The sequence below is a fragment of the Heptranchias perlo genome, chromosome 1 (genome assembly GCF_035084215.1).
Source record: "Heptranchias perlo isolate sHepPer1 chromosome 1, sHepPer1.hap1, whole genome shotgun sequence".
NCBI lineage: Eukaryota > Metazoa > Chordata > Chondrichthyes > Hexanchiformes > Hexanchidae > Heptranchias > Heptranchias perlo.
Genome location: NC_090325.1, coordinates 73,205,638 through 73,233,352, shown reverse-complemented (window position 1 = coordinate 73,233,352; position 27,715 = coordinate 73,205,638). Strand labels below are relative to the sequence as shown.

The following is a 27,715-nucleotide window of genomic DNA, read 5'->3' as shown; positions in this document are numbered from 1 at the left end:
CCCCTCCTCTCTACCACCCCCTGAAAAATATTTGAGATTAATATATTTATCTTTGGAACACTGCTTAAGAAACATTTTTAAACCTATTGTACCTATGGAAGCTGGGCTTTTTATTTAAAGGAGCAATATGATTTCATTTATTTAGTCACTCTTCCTAAGTTGGATTCTCGCCTCCAGTGCTTGAATGTTTTGCATTTCTTGGCGACCAGAACGGGATGCAGTAATCAGGATACAGCTTGACTAGAGCACTATAAAGATTCAACACTAGCCTAATGCATTTTAGTGAACACAGGGAAAAAGAACAAACAACTATTATAAACGATAGGGCTGATTTGGTTAGTTGCGGTAATTGGGCGAGTAGTGGGCATTGCGATTGCGCCACCTGCCTGATCACAGCAGCAAGAGTCCCGAACCATCTCAGTGGTCAGGTCTCAATAGTGTGTGGCTGGCGAGCTTTGAGCGTAGAACGGGCACTCCAAGGCAATGTGCTGATCGGGGAGGGTGTGAAATCGCCCAGCTCCTACGCTGGATGCCTATTTTGTTGCCTACCTGAACATTGCATTGGGTGAGCCTCTCCTGAGTTCTTGGTAAGACGAGTCTCGCTGATTTTTGTGCCGCTGGATCTCGTCATCAGGAAATTGGACAGGCAGCAGATGAAAATCAGCCCTCATGTTTTGATAATCCAAATGAACAATTATAAGCTTATTAATTGTAATTGATCGATGACCTTTACTTAATCACAGCATTTTGATACCCCAAACATTTGAATGCTTTAATAGAAGAACCTATTGTCTGTAATGTAGATTCTATATTTTGGAAATTCATTGTATGAAAAATGCCATTCCACAGGGACATTTCTTTCGGTTTAATTTTGCCTATCAAGTTATGAACTGTAGTAATGATATCTGTTTTTTTCCAGTTGCCATGCAGTGCTTGGAAAACGTCTTCAAAATAAGTTCGCAAGATATCCATCTGGCAGTCTCACCTCCTTTAACAGAGATATTTTCTGCAGCCATTACTAAGGTGGGTCTAAATAAGTTCTTAAGCGGAATCTAATCATAATAGTGGGTAGGAGATGCATTGGTATACCATGGGAATTTGGGTACAATTCCATAAATGAGTTTCTAGTCTCAGCTAGACTGTCGGAGGAATGGGTTAACCAGACGGAAGGTACCTCCAGAGTTAACTGGAGGATAAGTAGAAACAACAGGGCTGATTTTACAAATGTATACTTCTGGTGGAAAGTCTTACTCACGTATGTAAAAAGCCCAAGAGAGGAAGCACTGCTGGATCTAGTAATGGGAAAGGAACTAGAACAGATAAGAGAAGTAAGTGTAGGAGAACATCTAGGTAATACCGATCACAACATAATAAGGTTTAAGATAAAGATTGAGAAGGATGTAAGTAAGACGAAGATCAAAGTAATAAATTGGAAAAAAGCTGATTTTGAGGGGATGAGAATGGAACTAGGAAAAAATGAACTGGAAAAATTTACTGACAAAGAAATAGAACAGCAGTGGGAAACATTTAAAACAGTGATCAATAGAATCCAGCAGAAATATATCCCACTAAAAAGCAAGAACAAACTAGTCAGTAATGACACACCATGGATGAATAAAGAAATGATGGCAACACTGAAACTAAAGAAAAAGGGCATACACTAAGTATGTAGACAACAAAAAAGAGAAGATGACAAAAGAGAATACGAAAAGGTTAGGAAATAAGTCAAAAAACAATTAGGAAGGCAAAAAGAAACCATGAAATTATCAAGGAATATCAAAAAAAATAGTAAAGTATTCCACAGATACAAATAGAAAAAGAATCAGGATAGGGATAGGGCCATTAAGGGATACACACGATAAACTCACAGCCAATGATAACGAAATGGCAGAAATATTTAGCTTCAGTATTTACCAGGGAGACTAATATGGTGGGCATGGCATTAGAAGAAGAGATCAAAAAAGATGTAAAGACATTTAAGGTAGAAAGGGGGGAGATAATTGATAAACTAATCAAACTTAGAGAAGATAAAACCCCAGGTCTGGATGGATTGTATCCGCGCATAGTAAAAGAAGTTAGGGAAGAGATAGCAGAGGCACTGTTACATATATATAAAAATTCATTAGAAAGGGGAACAGTGCCAGAGGACTGGCGGTTAGCTAATGTGATTCCTATATTTAAAAAGGGTGATAGAACAAGTCCAGGGAATTAGCTTAATGTCAGTGGTAATATTGGTAGAGTTAGATGAAGAAGGGTGGGAGGAGGTTCACATGGAGCATAAACACCGGCATGGACTTGTTGGGCCAAAGTTCAGAGGGGAAGTGAAAAAGGAAGTAAGAGGGGCAAAGAGAGAGTATGAGAATAGACTGGCGGCCAACGTAAAAGGGAATCCAAAAGTCTTCTACAGGCATGCAAACAGTAAACTGGTAGTAAGAGGAGGGGTGGGGTTAATTAGGGACCATAAAGGAGATCTACTTTTGGAGGCAGAGGGGATGGCTGAGGTACTAAATGAGTACTTTGCATCTGTCTTTACCAAGGAAGAAGATGCTGCCAGAGTCTCGGTAAAGGAAGATATAGCTGAGATAATGGATGGGCTAAAAATTGATAAAGAGGTACTTGAAAGGCTAGCTGTACTTAAAGTAGATAAGTTACCCTGTCTGGATGGGATGCATCCTAGGTTGCTGAGGGAAGTATGGGTGGAAATTGCGGAGTTACTGGCCATAATCTTCCAAAACATCCACATGATTTGTGTCCCTAGTAGTTTGTTTTATGATCGTCATTTACAAATGAGAATCTTCTACTCATTAGAATGCTACTACTAAAAAATTCAGAGAACATTTGTACAATATACTTTCTCTTCTAGAAGGATTTGCTATGGAACTCTCCATCAGACTTTACTCCATCTGCACAAGATGTAATTAGAGCTGAACAGTTGAAAAATGAAGGTAATTATGCCTTGTGTGTAGGAGTAGTTACTGTATGTCTCCATTTTAAAGTGTTTAATCACAGTGCTCAAAAAGTCTCATATTTTTGTTAGCCTGATAGAATTGCTCAGGGATAACAGATAACCACAAATTACTGTATTGAAGAAACAGTCATCATTTTGAAATGTTAAAAAATTATATTATCTTCCCTCATGTAATTGATGTTTAGACTTGAATTACATCAGTCAGCAACCAATGCATTTCCCTGCACCCACAGTCAGATGGGATGGTGGTGGTGGGGGGGGGCATTATGTTAACAGATTTCTTACGTCATTATGTGGATTACAAACAAACTTGGTACCTGCTGTAGATTCAAGATGTTAATACCTGGTATTGGAAGAGATTTTTTAAAAATCTGAAAAGTTCACTTGTGGATGCACATGGCAGCAAGTAACCAGCGCTTGTAGAATTCTTACTTGTTCTCTGCTTAGCTTAATCATTTGGTTTTCCTATGACTATTCATTGAAAAATATGTTCAAATTTGAAAGATTCCATAATAACACCATAATGTAATTGTGTTCTTGGTACCTACCTTTTTATAAAATAGCATTTCAGGCCATCCATTTTCTATACTGTCATCTTAATAAGAATTACACAGTGCGTTATGGCACTTAACTGTGCTGTTGCAGAGAAGCATAGCAAAGGTTAATTGTATTTCTGCATGAAAGATGGGCAAATGAGAGAGAACTCACCTTTCTCCAGCGCATCTACCGTTGCGTATTATTGCCAGAAACCTGCCTGTCCTACAGCCAGAAACCAGGGGTGTAGGGGCTACAGAAGGAGAGAAAAATATAAGTGTCTTTTAAAAGAAAGTTCTGCCCACACCCAACTCCTGTATAAATAATGAGAGAATTCATCTTTTAAAATAAAATCTGCACAGGATACCTTTCATTCAGACCAGTTAACTAAGAATATAAAAGCAACTTTTGTAATGAGTATGATCCGACATAAAGGTTGTGCTTAGCTGGCAGAAACCACAAAATGATTTGCTAGATTTTCAAGACTCGACACCACAGAGGTTCAAGTAAGAACAGGTCATCCCAGTTGCTGGCCTTAACAAATCAAAACAATACGGTTGGCTGGTGTGGGAAAAGAGGGTACTCGTCCTATGTTATGATTAAAGCATATTGTTGGGACAAGGAACTTTATTCTGCATCTCGCTTATTCAATAGCTAACCTAGGGAGCAGATTATACTGACACTGGATATGTAAAATGGAAAAAGCTAATTTCCCATCACTGATATCCCTTTACATGCGAACGTACGAATTAAGAACAGGAGTAGGCCATTCGGCCCCTCGAACCTGATCTGCCATTTGATAAAATGATGGCTAATCTGATTGCGACCTCAACCCCACTCTCCCGTCTACCTACTATAACCTTTGACTCCCTTGATAATCAGGATTCTATCTAACTCAGCCTTAAAAATATTCAATGACCCTGCCTCCACCGCTCTCTGGGGAAGGGAGTTCCTCAGACTCACGACCCTCAGAGAAAAAATATCTCCTCACCCCTTATCTTTAAACTGTGTCCCCTAGTTCTAGTCTCTCCCACAAGAGGAAACATCCTCTCAGCATCTACCCCTTCAAGTCCCCTCAGGATCTTATATGTTTCAGTAAGACCACCTCTCATTCTTCTAAACTCCAGTGTATACAGGCCCAACTTGTCCAACCTTTCCTCATAAGATAACCCCCTCATCCCTGGAATTAGTCGAGTTAAACGTCTCTGAACCGCCTCCAAAGCAATTATGTCCTTTCTTAAATAAGGAGACCAAAACTGCACACAGTATTCTAGATGTGGTCTCACCAGTGTCCTGGACAAGCTTTACCTTAATGAGCACTGAGTGGGAAGGGATGGTTCTGACAAGGGACAGGGAAGTAAGCAAAGCTCTTACCAGCCTTTTTTCCCACCTGATTCTATCTTCTATCACCTGGTCTTCTGCAAAATCACCTTTATTGCTGCTGGTATGTTTAATTTCTGTCTTTATGTTGTGGTGAAACAAACTACCCTTATTTTTTTTCCTGTGTAACAGACCATCCTTTTTAAAATGGAAAACTTTGTTTTAAAATTACATAACATAAATAAAAGAATATCCCGTTAATTATCCTGTGGCATTACCTGTTGTTTTAAAAAATGAGAGGTAAATGTGACCAGTCATATAAGCTGCTGTGCTGAAGTTCACATCATAAATGGAAGATACTTATGTGTGCATACTGCCACTTGGACTGTAAGGGAAATGAGTCAGGTTTTTTTTTTCTCTCCATTCATTTTGTTTTGCTTTTTAATTGTTTTTTGCCTTAGGATCAGTTTTTCAAAAATATCCTTTAATATTTTATTCTGTCCCCTCTGTTGTTATATGTGAAGTATTTTGAAATATTTGATATGTGATTAGGTGACTTCTAAATATAAATCTTTTCTGATATTTTAACTATTTTGTTTGTGTCTGTCAAGGTTAGGAATAAATGTAAGGAATCTTACAACACCAGGTTATAGTCCAACAAATTTATTTTAAAATCACAAGCTTTCGGAGATTATCTCCTTCGTCAGATGATTGAATGAAAAGGTTCTCAAATCGCATATCTTATACGATGTTGGGACAGCATCACACCAATCAAAAGGTGTCGTTGTTATTCAAACAGGCCAGTCACGGAGAACAGAACGTCCCAGTACACTCGATATACATTGTGTCTTTTACACAGGCAAGCAGAAAGAAACTTAAAATGGCAGAGAGAGAGAGAGAATTTTAAAAAACATATAAATTTTTTCCCCCTTTTCGCTGGTGGGGTTACGTGTAGCGTGACATGAACCCAAGATCCCGGTTGAGGCCGTCCTCATGGGTGCGGAACTTGGCTATCAACTTCTGCTCGACGATTTTGCGTTGTCGTGTGTCTCGAAGGCCGCCTTGGAGAACGCTTACCCGAAGATCGGTGGCTGAATGTCCTTGACTGCTAAAGTGTTCCCCGACTGGGAGGGAACCCTCCTGTTTGGCGATTGTTGCGCGGTGTCCGTTCATCCGTTGTCGCAGCGTCTGCATGGTCTCGCCAATGTACCATGCTCCGGGGCATCCTTTCCTGCAACGTATGAGGTAAACAACGTTGGCCGAGTCACAGGAGTATGAACCATGTACCTGGTGGGTGGTGTCCTCTCGTGTGATGGTGGTATCCGTGTCGATGATCTGGCATGTCTTGCAGAGGTTGCCGTGGCAGGGTTGTGTGGTGTCGTGGACGCTGTTCTCATGAAAACTGGGTAACTTGCTGCGAACGATGGTCTGTTTGAGGTTGGGTGGCTGTTTAAAGGCGAGCAGTGGAGGCGTGGGGATGGCCTTAGCGAGGTGTTCGTCGTCATCGATGACATGTTGAAGGCTGCGGAGAACATGGTGTAGTTTCTCCGCTCCAGGGAAGTACTGGACGACGAAGGGTACTCTGTTGGTTGCGTCCCGTGTTTGTCTTCTGAGGAGGTCTATGCGATTCTTCGCTGTGGCCCGTCGGAACTGTCGATCGACAAGTCGAGCGTCATATCCCGTTCTTACGAGGGCGTCTTTCAGCGTCTGTAGGTGTCCATCGCGTTCCTCCTCGTCTGAGCAGATCCTGTGTATTCGTAGGGCCTGTCCATAGGGGATGGCCTCTTTGACGTGGTTGGGGTGGAAGCTGGAAAAGTGGAGCATCGTGAGGTTGTCCGTGGGCTTGCGGTAGAGTGAGGTGCTGAGGTGCCCGTCTTTGATGGAGATTTGTGTGTCCAAGAAAGAAACCGATTCTGAGGAGTAGTCCATGGTGAGTTTGATGGTGGGATGGAACTTGTTGATGTTATCGTGTAGTCTCTTCAGTGATTCTTCGCCGTGGGTCCATAGGAAGAAAATGTCGTCGATGTATCTGGTGTATAGTGTTGGTTGGAGGTCCTGTGCAGTGAAGAAGTCGTGCTCGAACTTGTGCATGAAAATGTTGGCGTATTGGGGTGCGAATTTGGTCCCCATGGCTGTTCCGTGTGTTTGGGTAAAGAACTGGTTATTGAAGGTGAAGACATTGTGATCCAGGATGAAGCGGATGAGTTGTAGGATGGTGTCTGGAGATTGGCTGTTGTTGGTGTTGAGTACTGAGGCTGTTGCAGCGATGTAAGAACGGGATATGACGCTCGACTTGTCGATCGACAGTTCCGACGGGCCACAGCGAAGAATCGCATAGACCTCCTCAGAAGACAAACACGGGACGCAACCAACAGAGTACCCTTCGTCGTCCAGTACTTCCCTGGAGCGGAGAAACTACACCATGTTCTCCGCAGCCTTCAACATGTCATCGATGACGACGAACACCTCGCTAAGGCCATCCCCACGCCTCCACTGCTCGCCTTTAAACAGCCACCCAACCTCAAACAGACCATCGTTCGCAGCAAGTTACCCAGTTTTCATGAGAACAGCGTCCACGACACCACACAACCCTGCCACGGCAACCTCTGCAAGACATGCCAGATCATCGACACGGATACCACCATCACACGAGAGGACACCACCCACCAGGTACATGGTTCATACTCCTGTGACTCGGCCAACGTTGTTTACCTCATACGTTGCAGGAAAGGATGCCCCGGAGCATGGTACATTGGCGAGACCATGCAGACGCTGCGACAACGGATGAACGGACACCGCGCAACAATCGCCAAACAGGAGGGTTCCCTCCCAGTCGGGGAACACTTTAGCAGTCAAGGACATTCAGCCACCGATCTTCGGGTAAGCGTTCTCCAAGGCGGCCTTCGAGACACACGACAACGCAAAATCGTCGAGCAGAAGTTGATAGCCAAGTTCCGCACCCATGAGGACGGCCTCAACCGGGATCTTGGGTTCATGTCACGCTACACGTAACCCCACCAGCGAAAAGGGGGAAAAAATTTATATGTTTTTTAAAATTCTCTCTCTCTCTCTGCCATTTTAAGTTTCTTTCTGCTTGCCTGTGTAAAAGACACAATGTATATCGAGTGTACTGGGACGTTCTGTTCTCCGTGACTGGCCTGTTTGAATAACAACGACACCTTTTGATTGGTGTGATGCTGTCCCAACATCGTATAAGATATGCGATTTGAGAACCTTTTCATTCAATCATCTGACGAAGGAGATAATCTCCGAAAGCTTGTGATTTTAAAATAAATTTGTTGGACTATAACCTGGTGTTGTAAGATTCCTTACATTTGTCCACCCCAGTCCATCACCGGCATCTCCACATCAAGGTTAGGAATGTCAGTGCTGTGAACAAATTTCCACTTTTCTCATCTACTTTTAAAGCCATTCATAATATATTATGTAATATATTTGTGTGTTCTCTGAATTTTTGTTTCTTCCTCTTTCCAAGCTCCAACTACACCCCCTCCCTTCTGCTCACATGCCCACAGAGTTGAAATCAAGACTGGTAGCACAGTCTTCTGATCTAACTTTTTTTCCAGGATCTCAAAACAATGGAACTCCTGACATCCCTCAGTCTTTTCTTCTCCTATGATCTTCAAGTCTTTAAGAACCAAAGTTGGCATTATATAAACTGTACTTTGTGACTTATGTCAACATCTCTTTGCAGTCTAGATGTTGTCCTGCACTATGAGCCTTGGCCCTTCACCTTGGTTTAACAATTTTTAAAAATTCTACTAGGGGATGAATTGAGTGTTGAAATTCACTTAGGAACCTTATAGTCGAGCACACTTTCACCCCATCAGTCAGGATTAGATTTGACCCCTTTCCTAGAAATGAAATGTGTGTGTGCTCATCCACTATCACCCAGAACCTCTATCTGATTCTTACTGTATTATTTTTGTTTTACTTCTGTTTTAAATGTGTATGTCATGCTTGGAAAGGTAGAACAAGGAACCTGGTATGGTCAAAAAGAATCAAAGGAACAGCTGACATGCCAGTGTTGCTAATTCACTGGAGGAGGTGGAAAAAGGGAACATAAAGTGAGAGCTCAAGAAATTGTGAAACACCTTGGGACATTTTACTACGTTAAAGGCACTATATAAATGAAAGTTGTTGTTGCAATTTTAAAAAATATGAAAATAATAAGAAAAGTGAATGAAAATATAACAACTCATGTTTTTGTAAAGCTCGTCATGTAGGGAAGAATGCATCAGAGAATTTTACAAATAGGTGAACACTAAGCTGGAACATAAATGAATAAAAGAACACAGCATGAAGAAAACTTAAGTAAAACAGAAGACTTTTTAAAGAAAAAGGCAGTGAAGATGGAAATGACAAAAGTTTAATAGTAAAATCTAATGAAGAAATGGTAGAACAAGAAAGGTCTAGATCTGTCTCGTAAGCAGCAATAAATGGTGCAAACTCAAGTGTTGTATAAAAGTTCAATCAGAAAGCAGATTGTCCATCCTCTCAGCTGGGGAATGGTACTTGGCAGAAGGCTGAAAATGGGAGAGAATTAAATTGGATCCAGGAAAGCTTTTCTGATAGAGGCATAGAATGCAAGCACTAGGGGACCCAATTTAAAGTTAAGGGTGTCAAAAGAAAATCTGAAATTTCGGAAACAATTTTTGAGTAGAAGAGCAATAGGTATGTTGAACCGATTACCAGCGGGGGTAGTGGAATAGAAAACCATGGCAGGTTTTCAAAAGGACTGGATGAATTCCTATTAGTAATTAGGATTCAGTTATAGAATCAGGGAAAGAGGATAGATTGACCAATAATTTTCTCCTGCCAAAAGCATAATGATTTTGCTATGTTAAGAATGAAGCCAAATTAAGAAATCAATGATAGAAATGTAGATCTGGCTTCCCTGAAGGCAGCTGAGCCATACAGACTGTAAATGTCAGATGCAGTCCTGGCCATGCTGAATTAGCTAATCTCAGAAGAAGTGATAAATGCGATGCTATGATGGGCTTGGTGCTTCCCAGTTAAAGAGGAGAAAGAACAGCTGCTGTTCCTGCTACTGATCGCTATCCAAAACCCCAGCTGGAAATATAGACATCAGCTGAAGCCCAAGCCTGGCTCTGCTGTGCTGTTTCTTGTAGTCAAATAGACTGTTGAAACTCACAGAAAGAATCGCCAGTTGGGTGAGATATTGAAGGCCGTTGGCACCTGTGAAACTGTACCCCAGCAGGGAATACGGACGGACGAACACGATGGGCCAAATGGCCTTCTTCTGTGCCGTAACTTTCTATGATTTTATGAATAAACACCTGCAGGACACGAGAGAAAATTAGCAGAAGCAAAATAAATTTAAAACTGTAGATGATAAATGAGAATGAAAGCAGAATGTTACCATCAAAAAATGTTGAAAAACAAACTGACTTTATACTAAAGTCCATTTGCAGTGAACCTCTTGGCTGTAAAGTGAATGTTTGAGGTTACAGTTTTTAAAATTTGAGTTACTGCTTCTAAAGAATTAGAAAAAGTAAATAAACTTAAAGTACAAAACTAAGTGCTAGAATACATTTTTCAAACAAATATGGACAATGGAATTTAATTTGCAATTTGTTTTTGTTTAAATATTCCAGGCAACAACTATATAAAAGAGGAGAACTACAGAGCTGCTGTAGACTCTTACACTCAAGCAATTGAGTTGGATCCAAATAGTGCAGTTTACTTTTGTAATCGGTAATAATCCTTTTTACTATTTCTCTTTTTTTTGTGTTGATATATGTTTCAGTCTAGTTAAATTTGCTATGCTAAATACAGAATAAATGTTGCTAGGGGGGGAATTGTATAGCTACATACGAACATATGAATTAAGAGCAAGAGTAGGCCATTCGGCCCCTCGAGCCTGATCTGCCATTTGATAAGATCATGGCTGATCTGATTGTGACCTCAACCCTACTTTCCCGTCGACCTACTATAACCTTTGACTCCCTTGTTAATCAGGAATCTATCTAACTCAGCCTTAAAAATATTCAATGACCCGCTGCTTCCACTGCTCTCTGGGGAAGGGAGTTCCACAGACTCACGACCCTCAGGGAAAAAAATTCTCCTCATCTCCACCTTAAATAGGAGAGCCCTTATTTTTAAACTGTGTCCCCTAGTTCTAGTCTCTCCCACAAGGGGAAACATCCTCTCAGGATCTACCCCTTCTAGTCCTCTCAGGATCTTATGTTTCAATAAGATCACCTCTCATTCTTCTAAACTCCAGTGTATACAGGCCCAACTTGTCCAACCTTTCCTCATAAGATAACCCCCTCGTCCCAGGAATCAGTCGAGTGAACCTTCTCTGAACCGCCTCCAAAAGCAATTATGTCCTTTCTTAAATAAGGAGACCAAAACTGCACACAGTATTCTAGATGTGGCCTCACCAATGCCCTGTACAACTGCAGCAGAACATCTCTACTTTTATATTCCATTCCCCTTGCAATAAATGACAACATTCCATTTGCCTTCCTAATCACTTGCTGTACCTGCATACTAGCTTTTTGTGATTCATGTACGAGGTCACCCAAATCCCTCTGTACCTCAGAGTTCTGCAATATCTCTCCATTTAAATATATACTGCTTTTCTATTCCTCCTGCCAAAGTGGACAAGTTCACATTTTCCCACATTATACTCCATCTGCCAAATTTTTGCCCACTCACTTAACCTATCTATATCCCTTTGCAGACTCCTTATGTCCTCTTCACAACTTACTTTCCTACCTACCTTTGTGTCATCAGCAAATTTAGCAACCACACATTCAGTCCCTTCATCCAAGTCATTGATATAGATTGTAAATAGTTGAGGCCCAAGCACTGATCCCTGTGGCACTCCACTCGTTACATCTGGTCAACCTGAAAATGAACCATTTATGTCTACTCTCTGTTTCCTGTTAGCTAACCAATCCTTTATCCATGCTAATACGTTACCCCTACACCATGAGCTCTTATTTTGTGTAGTAGCCTATGATGTGACACCATGTCAGAAGCCTTCTGGAAACCCAAGTACACCACATCCACAGGATCCCCTTTATTCACGTTGCTTGTTACTTCCTCAAGGAACTCTAATAAATTAGTCAAACACTATTTCCCTTTCACAAAGCCGTGTTGACTCTGCCTGATTGCATTGAAATTTTCTAAGTGCCCTGCTATAACCTTCTTAATAATAGATTCTAGCATTTTCCCTATGACAGATGTTAAGCTAACTGGCCTGTAGTTTCCTGCTTTCTGTCTCCCTCCTTTCTTGAATAGAAGAGTTACATTTGCTATTTTCCAATCTGATGGGACCCTTCCAGAATCTAGGGAATTTTGGAAAATTAATACCAATGCACCTACTATCTCTGCAGCCACTTCTTTTAAGACCCTAGGATGAAGTCAGTCAGGACCTGGGAACTTGTCAGCTTTTAGTTCTAATATTTTTTTCAGAACCCTTTCCCCGGTGATTGTAAATGTTTTAAGTTCCTCCCTCCCTTTCACCTCATGATTCACAATTCAACTGAGATCTAAGGAGAAGATTTCTCCAGTACTTTGAGTAGCAAAATAGTACTTTTTAAACATGTTCACAATTTCACTACACATAGCAAACAGAGAATTTTCTCCCCCTCCCCATTTTGATGTCCAAGGAACCCTGAGATTGAGTGAAAGCCTTTCATTCACTCCATGGCATCTGTTTTATATCATAATACTGAAATTATTTTAATGAAACTTGCATTTTTTCTGTGTTGTGAACATCAGCACCCTATGTATTTCTATTCAGTTGTATTGAATAAGGTATTGACAGTTTGGTACAATGTTGGTCTTTGTTAAATGGGTATAATATTTCAAAGACACTATAAATGTCAAAGGATTGGCAAAAGGGTATAATCAGGTAATTGGATCGATTACTGTTGAGTTACTTTATATTGTATATCCATTCTAGGTAGTAGCTCATTCAAAACTCTGCTGCCAGGATCCTAACTCGCACCATCCAAATCTCGTTCACCCATTACCCCTGTGCTTGCTGACCTATATTGGCTCCTGCTCTGGCTGGAAAGTTCTCGATTTTAAAATTTTCATCCTTGTTTTCAAATCCCTCCATGGCTTCACCCCCCCTCCCTATCTCTGTAACCTCCTACAACCCTCCGAGATCTCTGCGCTTCTCCAATTCTGGCCTCTTGTGCATCCCTGATTTTCATTGCTCCACTGTTGGCGGCCGTGCCTTCAGCTGTTGTCCCTAAGCTCTGGAATTCCCTCCCTAAACCTCTCTGCCTCTCTACCTCTCTCTCCTTCTTTAAGACACTCCTTAAAACCTACCCCTATGACCAAGCTTTTGGTCACCTCTCCTAATATCTCCTTATGTGGCTCGGTGTCAAATTTTGTTTGATAACATTCCTGTGAAGCACCTTGGGACTTTTTACTACATTAAAGGCGCTATATAAATGCAAGTTGTTGTTGTTGTACTGTTTAATAATTTCGGCCTTCAGTTCATTTATATAATGAATAATCTGATTTCTAGAAACTATGTCATCTATTCAAAGGATGTTTAGCGAGTATCTCAGCATACATTTTGTAATAACGCTATGTCATGGATCTATTGTGTGTATTGGCTAATTTCTTACTTTTTATTTAATAAGAAATTTACCATTAAAGCTATTGTCACTAAAACATCTGAAGAGACGATTGTGCTGAAGCAGTTTGGTACAGTGTTGCCAACTTTTATCTGTTTTGTGTGATCATGGTACCTTTATTTACTCAGCAACAGCCTCGAAGTTAAAATTTGGTAAATATTAAAACCTAGATCCTAAATCTTTGGCCAGTATATTTCAGCAAATGGTACTTTCATCTTCCATCCAACCTTGATGAAATATGATATAACCTGATTTTTATTTTCCTTTCATAGAGTTCATACACTAAAATTTGCAATCTAATTTGTTTAGGGCTGCTGCTCAGAGCAAACTAAATAATTACACTGCAGCAATACAAGACTGCAAGAGAGCAATAGCCATTGATCCAGGCTATAGCAAGGCTTATGGAAGGATGGGGTATGTAATTATATCTTTCAAATTAATTTAAGAAAAGTATTTTTTTTAATCTAGAGATTTTATAAAGTGCTTGCTCACATAACAGTGACTGGACTTCAATAATTATTCATTGTGTGGCGTGCAGTGACCCATTCAGAGCTGAGGTGCCACAGGAGCCAGTAACCCTCTAGTACTTCACCTAACGGCATTCATGTGCAAGTCTAGGCAGTGAAAATTGGCACATTGATTGATTGTGGTGATGGGGGCAAAGAGAGAGAGAGAGAGAGAGCGCACATCAATTGAGCCAGGTGCCCACATATACACCGGGCTCACTGGATAACAATTTATGGTTTCCCACCCCCAGACTCAGGGTCACTGGTCATATCCCTATCATTGCCTTGCAGTGTACATTTGAAAATATTCATATTCTTTGATTCTGTAACTGAATTTATAAAATGAACTGAGCTACAATTTATTAACATAATATACCATTAGTAATTACTATTTTCTTTTCAGTTTGGCATTGACTTCTTTGAATAAACATTCCGAAGCAATCACCTATTACAAAAAAGCTGTGGAATTGGATCCTGAAAATGGCACTTTCAAATCAAATCTAAAAGTGGCAGAACAGAAAATAAGAGAGGCATCAAGTCCAGTAAGTGCTGCTCTACTGAATGTGAAGTCCATGTGACACACTGTAAGTTGCCTGTTTTAAAATGTAACTTTGAACCTATGGTGTTGCAGATCACTGAAATGTGTTTATCCAGTCATGTTTTTTCCCTGCCCCTTTAAAAATAAATAACACTTTCCACTGATGATCTCCAGTGGGTTGTTTTTGGCAAGCCCCGTGACTCCTTAACTTGATATTACTAATTAGGCAAATAGCATGTAATTGAGATACATATAGTATGCAAAATATGTGGAAATCCTAAGATCTGCATCATATATTTTCTGAAAATGGAGGACCATGCTTCCTGTATTTCTCCTTGCGTATTCTAGGGCAAAACTTACAGCTGCATTGAGTAAACAAACTGCTCAGCTGTTTCACAATGCTAATGCTCATACTGCTGTGAAATCTATTGGAGCCATGTCAATAAGCAGTATAGTAATGAGAGATGTTGACAATTTAAAATTGCACATAATATAAATCATGGGCTATCACAGCTGCAAATATGCAATTCAACGTTAATTACAACTGTAGAAGCCAAACATGCCACTCACATTGTTCTGCAATTTTTTTTTTTTTTTTACACACTTTGTGTAATTTGATCATCATAGTTTGTTTAACTTAGAATGGTTAATTGTAACAACATTATTTTAAGTGATTTCTGTATCTGCAGACAGGAGCTGGTTTGGGATTTGATTTGGCAAGTTTACTGAATAATCCAAGTTTTGTAAGTATGGTAAGTATGATTAAAATAAGAGTGTGCCAAAATAAATCTACACCAAACAATACAGTAGTAATTGCAGATTATTCACTTGCTTTGTAAAGGAAAAATGGAAAGGGAAGGTTGGCTTGTCCCCTTCTCCATATTCCTCTTCACTTCAGGCTTTTCATACTACACATCTCCCTTGGGGGAATAACAACTACTTATATTTATATAGCACCTTTAACTCAGGCACTTCACAGAGGCGTAATCAGACAATCAGTCGGGCCAAAAGAGGTGATATTAGGAGGGGTGACCAAAGTGCAATTGAATAGGTTTTAAGAAGGGTCTTAAAAGGAGAAGAGGGAGGTGGAAAGATAGAGATATTGAGGAAGGGAATTCGAATGCACTGGGGCTAGATGGTGGGGTGAAAGGAGTGGGGGATGGACAAGAGACTAGAGTTGGCGGAACAGAAAGTTATGGGGCTGGAGGAGGTTAGAGATAGGGAGGGGCAAGGCCATGAAAGGATTTAAACACTGGGATGAGAATTTTAACTTGAAGGCTTTGGAGGACCAGGAGCCAATGTAGGTCACCAAGGACAGGAGTGATGGGTGAGTGGGACTTGGTGCAGGCAGCAGAGTTTTGGATGAGCTGAAGATTATGGAGGGTGGAGGATCGGAGGCTGACCAGGAGAGTATAAGAATAGACAAGGGAACTATTGCCTTTTAAGGATCTTTACATGCCAATTAAAATAAACATTTTTGCTGACTAAGTATGTTGCTTTGAATGCGACGTGGTGCCACAAGAGTGGTAGGATGCAGATTTGATCCCCTACTCTGTCAAGTTCAAAACTTCAACTACACCACTGCCAAGAAGTGCCAAGCATATCCCACAAAGCGAGTGATTTCAAAAATGGAATTTCTGCCAGGCTGCTCTTACTCACTTCTGGTATAGGCGACAGTTCTAGACAAGCTTAAAAGGAGCATTGCTTGGGCTGTAACTATATTTCTGAAACAGCTAAAACATAATGCATAATCTTGTCATGGTAACTCTTAAGATAAGAGGGAATCAGATGGGTAATTTATCCAAGTTCAGTAGAAAGATAGTAGAAAGAAATACGGGTAAAAATAGACAGATTGATGGAACTTAAGTGCAGAATGAGAAAAGATCATTCACCCCATCAAGCCCACTCCTCCTGATAGATTGTTGTAGTATGGAAACTCAGCTCGAGAGACAAATGACCATAAGCAATATCCAGCTAGAAATTGGTGAAGAATAAACATTTTTAATGATGCTTAAGTAACGTAAGCAGTTACGAAATAGGTTATCATAGCTTTTTAAATGACTTACACTTTAAGTCTCTCTGTGCTGCAAAATTCTATGATTCTGCATTTAAAAAAAAGTGAAGTATGCTAATATCCAGCTGCAATTCTTCTTTCGGTACATCTGTTATATTGCATACAAGAGCCAACTAAGATTCTTAGAAAATTGTGCCGACCTACTTTTTAAAAAAAGAGAATTGCCTAAGTGTCCATTGCTAGAAACATAGTCTGTGGTGTACCTTTCTAACGACCCGATTCGTCAGAAGAAACTACTTTACAGTTATTTCAGTCACATGGTTACCATGACCCAGTCCTCATGCTTCTGTAGCCAGTCTCCCTTCTGCCTGGAGGCCTCCCAGTCTCTCTCCCAGCCCAACCCTAAATAGTGTCTCCAACCCATCAGCCCCCCAGGTCTGGCCACTGCTCTTCGGACTTCCCATACTTTACTTGGCCCAACAGATCCACTCAACACTCTGTGGGCCTACCTCTTGCCCAAGCCCCAAGCCTCACTTCTTAATTTCTCTGGCCAAACCTGCGCCCACAGAGCCTTCCACTTTCTCAGCATTTCTGCCTGCGCTGTCCCACTAGGAGAGTCTCTGGTTAAACCAGAATGGGAAGAGCATGGAAAGTGGCACTGGTGCTGGGAGCTGGTACTTAGAGAAAGATCCTGCCATGTAAATGTTAATGTTGCCAATTAACAGTTCCTTACCTTGAAGAAAAATGGACAAGAAATATGAGATCAAGGCAAGGCTTATACAAGTAAGTGAGAGCAATTTTTGCTTAATTTAGCAATCTTTAGGGAGACAAAATGAATAGCTAACATCTGATTTATAATGATCTCAGTGGACCCTGCTCAAGAAAAATACTAAACATGGCATCTGAATTAGTATACACCATTTCTCAGACTAATCAAATGGCTATTATTTTGGTTTGTTTTTAGGGATTGGATAATATATGATGTCAAATTCAACACAACCTAATTTTTAAGATTGCAGTTTTGATCTTGTATGATTCTAAGGTGAACTTCACTGCTCAGCTTTGCAGCCCACTGCGTCTTACTCAAACAACTTACCAATGGAATCTAGAGCAAAAAAATACTGTTCAGTTAGGCAAAGAAAATAAGAGAAACAATTTGTGCAGAGATTGGGAGACATAACAGAAAAAATGATTTTCGGAAAGAGAAAGAGTTAGAGACAAACTAGAGAAGGTATGCAAGAGATAGAGCGAGATGAAAAAAAGATAGTGTAAAACAAAACAGTGAAATAATGAGTGACAAATGAGCAGAAGATAGTTACAGGAAGAGAGAACAACATTTTTTTAAAATTATGTGCATGAGCAATACCAAGGAAGATCAGCTATTTTAAATTATAGCAGAAATTGGATGAAAAAACTACTGAATTCTCAAATTCCTTGTGCATTCTAAAACATAAATTCAAACTTGAAGATTGCTGCTTATTTTACTAACTAATCTTCTTTCTAGGCTGCAAGTTTGATGCAGAACCCTCAGTTACAACAACTGTAAGTTATAATATTTTTCATTTTTAATATTAGCTTTTTAAAAAAAAGACCTTTTAACCTAGAATCTTTTTTCTGTTTTTGTTTGTATTACAAAAAGAATGTCAGGAATGATGTCTAATGCGATCAGTGGCCCTGCAGCAGGTGTAGGAGGTCTAACAGATATGGGCAGCCTTATACAAGCGTAAGTCTCGCATAACTTTTAACAACTTATAATTTGGTATTATTTTTCCAAAATTATGATACAGAATAGTGAGTTTTCATGTTTGCTGTTGCTGAGGGTTTACTATCGGGTAATATATTTCTGTAGGTGAGGTACAGGCAGTATTTCAATCCAGCAACTCCAAGATATAAACTATTAAAGTAATGGTCAAGCAGTTTGTGAATGTCAGGAACCCCCAGATTGAAAGGAAGCCAGATATTGTTGTTTAATAGCATTCTGATTTTTTATTTTTAAGTATTTATTTAGTTTTACAGGATTGGTCCATGCTGATCTGATTTGTTCTGATTAGCCAATGCAACCAGGAAGGCATTGTCAATGATGGCCCAATGACAGTTACTTTGAATCTCTTAAAATGCACACATATAGACGCTCATCAGGTTTTTTATTTGATCAGTGAATTAACCTCTGATGTTAAATATTTAGTCACAAACAAATCAGTTTACTTTTTATGTACTTGGATTTACCTGCATTTCCTGCAACTACGGTAAAGAAATGTCTAGAGAATTTGATATAACTATATTACTTTTAACATATTTGGCAGGCACAATACATGCAATGTGATGCGGATGAAAAAATGAATGGTATGAAGGACTTAATGATTCACTGGGGTAATGAAAATATAGGGGGTGAAATTGGACTTTACCAGTAGCATAAAATGTGCTTGCAGTGAATTTGCAGCCCATTTTACTTGGGCACCCGATTTTCTTTTCTATTGGAAACAAAAAACGGGCTGTCAATTCACTATTAGTGCATTTCGCGCTACTGGTGGAGACCAATTTCATCCCCGTTGTTTCTTTCAATTTTTCAAAGACAGGTTATTCATGTCTCAAGTCTAACTAGCAGCTGCAACTTCTGGCCTTCGATGGACCCAACCTTAGTCCTTCTTCATCTTTCGGCATTCTTGGCCTCACTATTTTATTTGACCTCGAAGCTTCGTTTCCTCTCTTGTGCCAAATATTTATTTTTCCCTCTCTAACATCAAACACTTCAATACTGCTCTCATATGTAGAGCATTCTTGCTCTCTTGGACAGGATACAAGAAAAGTCAGTCCTAATCTAAATCTTTTTTTTCTCTCATTCTCCTCTTCCCCCTAAACCCAAGCTTTCCTTGTCTTTATGCTACTATGGTCAGTGCTCATGTTCTCCCACTGTTTTTTAGTTAAAGTACAAAACTGCACAGTAAGTCTTAGAGTTCCTGGGAAGGAATGAATTAAACTGGACAATGCCTTACCTTCTTTCTTTCCATTTACAGCTTTCAGGTTCTTAAAACTCAAGATTTTTGACATCTACTACTTTCTGATTTACCTTGCATTATCTTTTAATCTTTTTTAAACTTTATATCCTGCACCGTAAGCATTAGCCTTTCAGCTTGGTTTCTCTATTTAATTTTTTTTTTAAAGAAAAATTATAGTAGCAAAATCTGCAGAAAAAAAAGATTAAATCTTCTGGAAGTTGTTATTTTTCAGCTATTTTCTGATCTGATGACAATTATAAAAAATAAACCTATTAAATGGTTTGTTGAAAAAAGCAAAGTGGTAAGATTTTATTGACTAAAATCGATTTCTCCCAGAACCAAGGAAACAAGGTTTCTATTGGAGCTTTTCAATTCATCAACACAGGGTATCAACACTAGAAATGGAACACTTCTTAGTCACAGAATCAAGTATACAGATCAGAGCAAAACTTCCTAATTTAATTTGTGTTGCAGCAGAAATACATCTTCCACTTTAGAGCATAAATACATTTTGCAATAAGATTTTTAAAAATCTTGCTCCCTCCATCATGGAGTAACTTCGTACCGTCAAATGCATTTCTCAACACTTCTCCAAGGAGTGTTAGTTGCATGAATTAAGGAATATTAAAAAAAACCCTCCCCTAAATGTGTGAATTTGATCACAATAAATCAAGGATCTGAAACACTTAAAAATAGTTTTATGATGCAGGTTTGCACCTGTGAAGGAATTTGAGGGTTATTTGGAAGAAAATAGCTTTGAATGAAGCTTTGAAAAGATTTTTGGGCTGTTTATCCCCTCCCATTTTTTTTTCCCAAACTTGATTTTCTCCTGCGTCTTTAGGCCCTTGTATACTTTACACCATTCCCTGACCCCAAAAAATTGGCCAATGGCTATTTTAATATCACGTTTTGAACCAGGGACTAAGTGACCAGGAGTGTTCTATATCGACCACCTTTCATAATTTCATCTTAACCTAGCTAAAATCAGGGACTAGTTCTATGGAGAACCTCAGGAACATCCACCTCTTCCGTATGCACCAGTTCACACTTTAATTTTGTTAACACCATTCTACAATCCTTTCAGCAGAAACTTTCTGAAAACAAACCTATATATGTACAAAAAATTGTATACTTAAGAATGGGCTTTTTTGGTTAATTTTGCCATAACTAGAATAAAGGTTCTTACACTTTTCTCCAACTACATAAGTCATCGTTGTTATTTGTATCACATTAGAGACAGTTTATAATTTTCCTTACTACCCTGCTTATTATCTACTTTGTATAGAGGACAGCAGTTTGCACAGCAGATGCAAGAGGACAACCCAGAACTGATAGAACAGTTAAGGAATCAGATCCGAACCCGATCATTCAGTGGCAGCAACGAAGATCACTCCTGATATGCAGTGGTAACCTTTCTTTGTTGATTATCCCAATTTAGCACCCATGCAATCCTTGAGTTAATTCTTAAAAAAAAACACTCGTGAAATTTCTTTAGGGAGATAAAAAGTTGCTTAAGGCCTCCCTCCAAATTTTATTTGGTATCAGGATGACATTAACTACTTGTCTACAACCTGAAAATATAAGAACATAAGAAATAGGAGCAGGAGTAAGCCAATCGGCCCCTCGAGCCTGCTCCGCCATTCAATAAGATCATGGCTGATCTGATCCTAACCTCAAATCTAAATTCATGTCCAATTTCTTGCCCGAACCCCTAATTCCCTTTACTTCTAGGAAACTGTCTATTTCTGTTTTAAATTTATTTAATGATGTAGCTTCCACAGCTTCCTGGGGCAGCAAATTCCACAGACCTACTACCCTCTGAGTGAAGAAGTTTCTCCTCATCTCAGTTTTGAAAGAGCAGCCCCTTATTCTAAGATTATGCCCCCTAGTTCTAGTTTCACCCATCCTTGGGAACATCCTTACCGCATCCACCCGATCAAGCCCCTTCACAATCTTATATGTTTCAATAAGATCGCCTCTCATTCTTCTGAACTCCAATGAGTAGAGTCCCAATCTACTCAACCTCTCCTCATATGTCCGCCCCCTCATCCCCGGGATTAACCGAGTGAACCTTCTTTGTACTGCCTCGAGAGCAAGTATGTCTTTTCTTAAGTATGGAGACCAAAACTGTATGCAGTATTCCAGGTGCGGTCTCACCAATACCTTATATAACTGCAGCAATACCTTCCTGTTTTTATATTCTATCCCCCGAGCAATAAAAGCCAACATTCTGTTGGCCTTCTTGATCACCTGCTGCAGCTGCATACTAACTTTTTGATTTTCTTGCACTAGGACCCCCAGATCCCTTGGTACTGCAGTACTTTCCAGTTTCATGCCATTAAGATTTTGCTCTCTGATTTTTCCTGCCAAAGTGCATAACCTCACATTTTCCAATATTGTATTGCATCTGCCAAATCTCCGCCCACTCACCCAGCCTGTCTATATCCCCTTGTAGGTTTTTTATGTCCTCCTCACTCTCTACTTTCCCTCCCATCTTTGTATCATCTGCAAACTTTGATACGTTACACTCGGTCCCCTCCTCCAAATCGTTAATATAGATTGTAAAGAGTTGGGGACCCAGCACCGACCCCTGCGGAACACCACTGGCTACTGGTTGCCAGTCCGAGAATGAACCATTTATCCCAACTCTCTGCTTCCTGTTAGATAACCAATCCTCCACCCATGCCAGAATATTACCCCCAATCCAGTGATTCTTTATCTTGAGCAATAATCTTTTATGTGGCACCTTGTCGAATGCCTTCTGGAAGTCTAAATACACTACGTCCACTGGTTCCTTTATCCACCCTGTACATTATGTCCTCAAAGAACTCGAGCAAATTTGTCAGACATGGCTTCCCCTTCGTAAAGCTATGCTGACTTTGTCCTATTAAATTATGTTTATATATGTAGATATATGTAGCATTTTTATCATTGATTTAAAAAATCAAATAGACTTTCAGCATGGATTGTTGGATAATGATCATATGGGGAATTCTGACGTGATTTTTTTCCTCTTTTGCCCTAATGAAGGGGCGCTCAATTGTAGCCATGGCTGAAAGCAGCAAACAGTTTAACAGCCTACTGATGCTTACAAGAATATTGATCACTTGGGTGAGGTACTGGAGGGCAACAAGCAGCAGCCATGAAACCTTAAGCGTCTACACAATGAGAAACATTATCTTGCATCTTTGTCCAAATATTATGATTCAAGAGCTTGATAAAAGGTGTATTTAGGTGGCTGTGTGAACTTGTGTGTATGAAAACAAGGCATTGCTGCTATAAGCAACATGTTTTGTAATAGTATACTTTAAAAAATAATTTTGCAATATATGACAAACTACATTAAAGGGTAAATTTTGATTCAACAGTAGATTTTATGAGTCCTCATACATCATTAGCATGCATCAGGAAATCATGGGCACATGATGTTTCAATACACACTTAGTATGAGAGGACCTGGAATTTCTATTGTTAAATGTGTTTAGTCAGCGATGTAAAGAACACAAATACCAAAGTTGCATTTTAAATTTTGGATTATTACTGTAAGGACATCCATTCAGTTTATGAGTTGCAGTTTCATAATGACATTTTCTGCTCAAACAGGGAATACTTATATCAAGGAAATCCCAATGATGCTGGATGCCAAAAGCAAGTACCCATCAGTTCTGAATGCCACAGCTTGCACAATAACAGACAGAGGCATCTGGCTGCAATTCATAGTTATCAGTTAATTATGAAAGTTCGAGAATGTTTACCATTGTGAGAGAATTGTATAATTTTTTTTACAGTTTGGATGTAATAAGTTTGCAGAATATAATTAAATTAGTTTCTACAGTATGTGTAGAGAAATACATGGATATGAAGGAGTGAATGTACAATTCTGTTATCTACTTATGAGCATCTGGTATCATAAGCTTGGGTTGATATTACTGTACAAAATACCTGAGCTGGTAGAGCAACAGATTAGCACTGCACTCGTTGAAATGTGGCACTTTAGTAGAATTGCTCTTAGACAAAATATTGCCAGATTATGAAAAGCAACTACTGAAAAAAGTAAAATTAAGGATATTAATGCATTAAATATCACTGCAACTTATTTGCACTTTATTTTATTTATGCATTCTGCTTAAAGTAGGAGAGATACCTACCAATGTTTAATTATGCATCTTAAGTATTCTATCAAATAATATCCTGGATAGGGTTGAGATGAGCTAAAATGTTTGTTATAATCCTTAAGTTCTGTAGTAATTGCCATTGTCTACATTAACATGATCATTCCTTCTCATCCCCATATTCCTCCTCACTCTTCCCTTCCCCTCCCCGAAAAAAGGAAATGTCTAGTGAGAGATTTTTAATGTTTCTAACAAGGTGCATTAAAGAATTTAGAATCATAAAATGCTGCAAAACAGAAACAATATTTAGCCCAAGTTTTTGCTGATGTTTTTCTCTGAGCCACCTAGTCTTATCCCATTCTCCTATAAGCTGATCACACTCTAATATTACTCTTTTTCAAGCAACTAATGCCCTTTTAAAAGAATTTATAAACCCAGTCATTAGATAGATTTGTACCAAACATTCTTTAAAATAAAGGCATGATGCAAATCTGTCTCTAATGGTTGACAATATTCACTTCTAAAAGTATAAATGACTATCTCCCTCTGTTATTCAAGGTAATCAAATGTGAGCCAAGCTTGGTTGTTAGTCCAATAATCTATTCTGTCTTTATCATTACTGTTGCAATATTTAAAGAGATTAATGCCATTTAATTATCAGTTTTTATGATAACTGATTTTATTTTTATTTTGCACTGTAAACTCAAAACACTAAAGTAAAGCAGATGAAATGTTAGGGGTTGATGTCTAGTTGTAAAACTTGAAAATTCTGCAGTATGTCAAGACTTCAGACTTAAACAGGAAGTCTGATATCTGTGCTTGTAATTGGAGTTTAGATTACCCACATTCCTCGGACCATTTGATGTCTTGTACTTGTCAGTGTTGCACCAGATTGACAAGGAATGATTCAACTGTATCATTTAAAAAAAAATACGAACTCTACAATTAGACATGAATAGTGAAGTATGCAGTGTAAAATATTTAATGTACAACAGTGTAAACCATTCATAAGAGCCAGGACACCTACCTCGACATTATGTTCTAAACATTTTTTATTGCTTCAGTTTATTTTTTTAGTTACTGCCTCTAATCCACTTATCTACTCAGTGCTGCTGTGCCTCCCACTGTCTCAATGCTCAAAGTTCCCAGCTGATGCAGTAATTAACTGAAGCATAGACTGTGCCACCAACACTTTAAAAGTGTTTAGTGTACATCAGCTGGTTACTGTACAAGATGGTAACTTTCTTCAGCACATGACAGGCTGTAAGGTGGGGAAATGCAACCCCCTCCCCATTTGCTTTGTGTAAGTGATAAGATATTTCTTTAGTAATCAGGAAAAAAGTTTGTATATTGTAACTTCACTAGAATGGGGAATGGGTCTTCCTTTGTAAGTACTTTAATTATGAACAATCTACATAGTAATTTTTCTCTCATGAATGTTTTTGTTGTGGCTGTAATACCTAAACCACAATAAATTGAGTCACTTGAATATTTTAAGTGGACAAATCTGGTATGTCTTTGATATAAAAAAAATATAGGCATGTTTGTCGATTAAAATGCAGACCCTTTTTTCTTTAAACCGGCATGGCTTTCTACACTAATGTGTGTATTAAAATTATTTTTCAACATTTTCCATGTGTTGCCCTTGGTTAAATAAGAAAGCTGCCTGTACTTTTTAAATTAATTTTTTTTAAGAGGGTGGTTAGGGAGGGAGGAGAGTTATTAGTAAATGTTTGTATCAACTAAAAAATTCTCCACATTCTACATTAGGAAATCCAGATCAATGTATCTCCTTAACCAATTTAAGGACTGAGAAAAAGAGGAACCACTGAGGAGGAGAGTGAATTAGTCAAATCAGGTACTGAAAGAGAAAGAGAGATTGGAAAAAAAGACAAGGGCAAAGTAAGAATATTTTTTTTAAATCTCCAAGAATAATTTACCACCTGAAGGAATGAGATGCCAGTTTCAATTGGTCCATTTCTGTGCCAGAGAGTATGGCATTGCATTAACAGCCATCAGTTTGTTAAAAAGGTACTTGCTGTGTTTAATGGGCAATTAATGTGCAAATCCAGCAAGTTCTTAAAAATAACGGGGAGGCTACGGGTGAGATGCCGTTTGTGCAAATGGCGGAGCGGTGTAAATTGACCAAGTTCTGGGGATTTGCAACTCACAGCTTCTCTTAATCCCCCAAACTTGCTGTCCGATTTGTGCATTAATAATGGCGTGTGTCGTTAACACACCATTATTTTTCTAGCAAGATCCAGCCCATTATCTTTTATCTATTTTGTAGAGATTTCATATTTCAGCAAGTATTCTTACCATTATCCACATTAAAACACATCTGTCATTCCTAAACCCACTGCTTGCTCGCTGAAGTACTGCAGGAGATTGCAGAGATATGGACCAAGGCCATGAAGGAATTTATAGATAAAAGGGGAAGAATTACATTGGAGGACCAGGAGCCAATGTAGGTCAGCAAGGACCATTGATGGGCGAACGGGACTTAAGTGTGGGGCAGGATAAGCGTGGCAGAGTTTGACAGGTTGAAGCATACTTGGGAGACCAGCAAGAACGTGAAGAGTAGTTGCATCTGAAGGTGGCAAGTAGACAGGCTGAGGTAGTGACTGGAGGTGGGCAATGTAAGGTGGTGAGGGGACAGGATATAGGATTTAAAACTCAGTTAAGGATTAAGCAAGATTACAAATGGTTTTGCTCAGTCGTAGGAATTGGAATCAATGGCAAAAATGCAGATCGAAGACGATGGTGTTGGTATTTCTAAAGCTGAGCTGGAGGAAGTTGAGACTTATCCAAAACCTTATACAAGACAGTTGAGGGGTCAAAGTAGTCAGTAGTTAGAGCTTCTCAAGTAGCTTATGACCCAGTTAATCAATATAAATTTCAAAAAGTTTATTAATCCAGGCATGGCTTGCATATGTCTTAGTAAAAATAGCTGAAAGTGAAGTGATTTTAAAAAAAAGCCAATTTAATGCTGATGCTCTCCATAATGAAGTGACACAAGCACAGTATTGGTGGGAAAGCAGAGCCCCAAGTATGCACAGGAGGTGCCAATATGTCAGAGTGATATGATTCAGAAGAAGTTGCATGACTTAGAGCACAAAAGGCATATTACTATAGAAAGCAGCACAGAACACATTTACACAAAAATTGCTGTACTGACATATTAGCACGGTATCAGAAGTGAAAGGAGCAGGGTTATACATCTTCTATTGTATATGCCATGATGAGAAAGAGAGTATGTATGATGGAATTTCCATGCGCCAAATAATCAGGTTTCAATTAGCACTGCTTTTACATTTGTGCAAAGCATGTTTTACCATTAAAACAGGAGGATGTAGTGTGCAACAGGTTGCAAACCTCAAAACATGAAGCAATTCACTCCCTATGAGGTAGCTATGATTGATGTATTCAGGAGTGAACAATCCTGGAATGCACTGGGACTGTGGTAATTGGAGAGTGCAGAACTATTGGTTATATACTATAATGAATGTATGATTTTCATAATGCATCTATAAACAAACAATGCAAAAGCAAATACATTGATATTACAATCCCAAAATAGATGTATGTCCCTTCTGCTCAGTGATCGTCCAGCTGCTCACAAAGGGCACCAGCACACTGGGAGAAATACAAAATGATGGTGAAGCAGTGATGCGGAAGGGACAATTGTGGTTAATGAGGGAAGAGTTGACACTGCGTGGAAATCTATCATGGCTATCTAGCATGCTAAGTTGTATGAGGATGTAGATCTTAGTGGTCAGTTTCAAACAGTCTTACAGCAGAAGCAAAGAACTGTGATGTCAATTTTCTACTTGTAAACAATTCTGGAAGGTAGTAAGGTGGGGGAAGCCAATATCCAGCTCTGCAATGCCATCTCCCAAAGTTAAAGCCATGGAACAATGGCCATATCACTGTAGTTTACCAGTTCCACCTATGGCAAAAACCTCAATCTCAGAGCATTAGCACCAACTCTCATACTCTGCTACCGTTAGAGGATTTGAGATCCACACTCTAATTTGCAGTCATGAAAGGAGAGCCCTGGCACAGATGATCACTTGTAA

General features: G+C 39.2%; 1 protein-coding gene across 5 annotated transcripts in view; it reads left to right on the top strand.

Moving 5' to 3' along the window:
• Nucleotides 1-23,946, top strand: part of LOC137323232 (small glutamine-rich tetratricopeptide repeat-containing protein beta-like) — a 37,516-nt gene extending 13,570 nt beyond the window's left edge. For 3 of the 5 annotated variants that reach the window (XM_067986733.1, XM_067986756.1, XM_067986726.1), the window contains 10 exons: nt 920-1,023; nt 2,864-2,945; nt 10,462-10,561; nt 13,780-13,884; nt 14,380-14,518; nt 15,204-15,266; nt 18,033-18,070; nt 18,168-18,251; nt 20,810-20,930; nt 23,128-23,946. In XM_067986733.1, the coding sequence (XP_067842834.1) occupies nt 920-1,023; nt 2,864-2,945; nt 10,462-10,561; nt 13,780-13,884; nt 14,380-14,518; nt 15,204-15,266; nt 18,033-18,070; nt 18,168-18,251; nt 20,810-20,921 (827 nt within the window). In that variant the 3' untranslated portion in view covers nt 20,922-20,930; nt 23,128-23,946. The other 2 variants (XM_067986749.1, XM_067986741.1) reach the window with 2 other exon arrangements.
• Nucleotides 23,947-27,715: the final 3,769 nt, after the last annotated feature.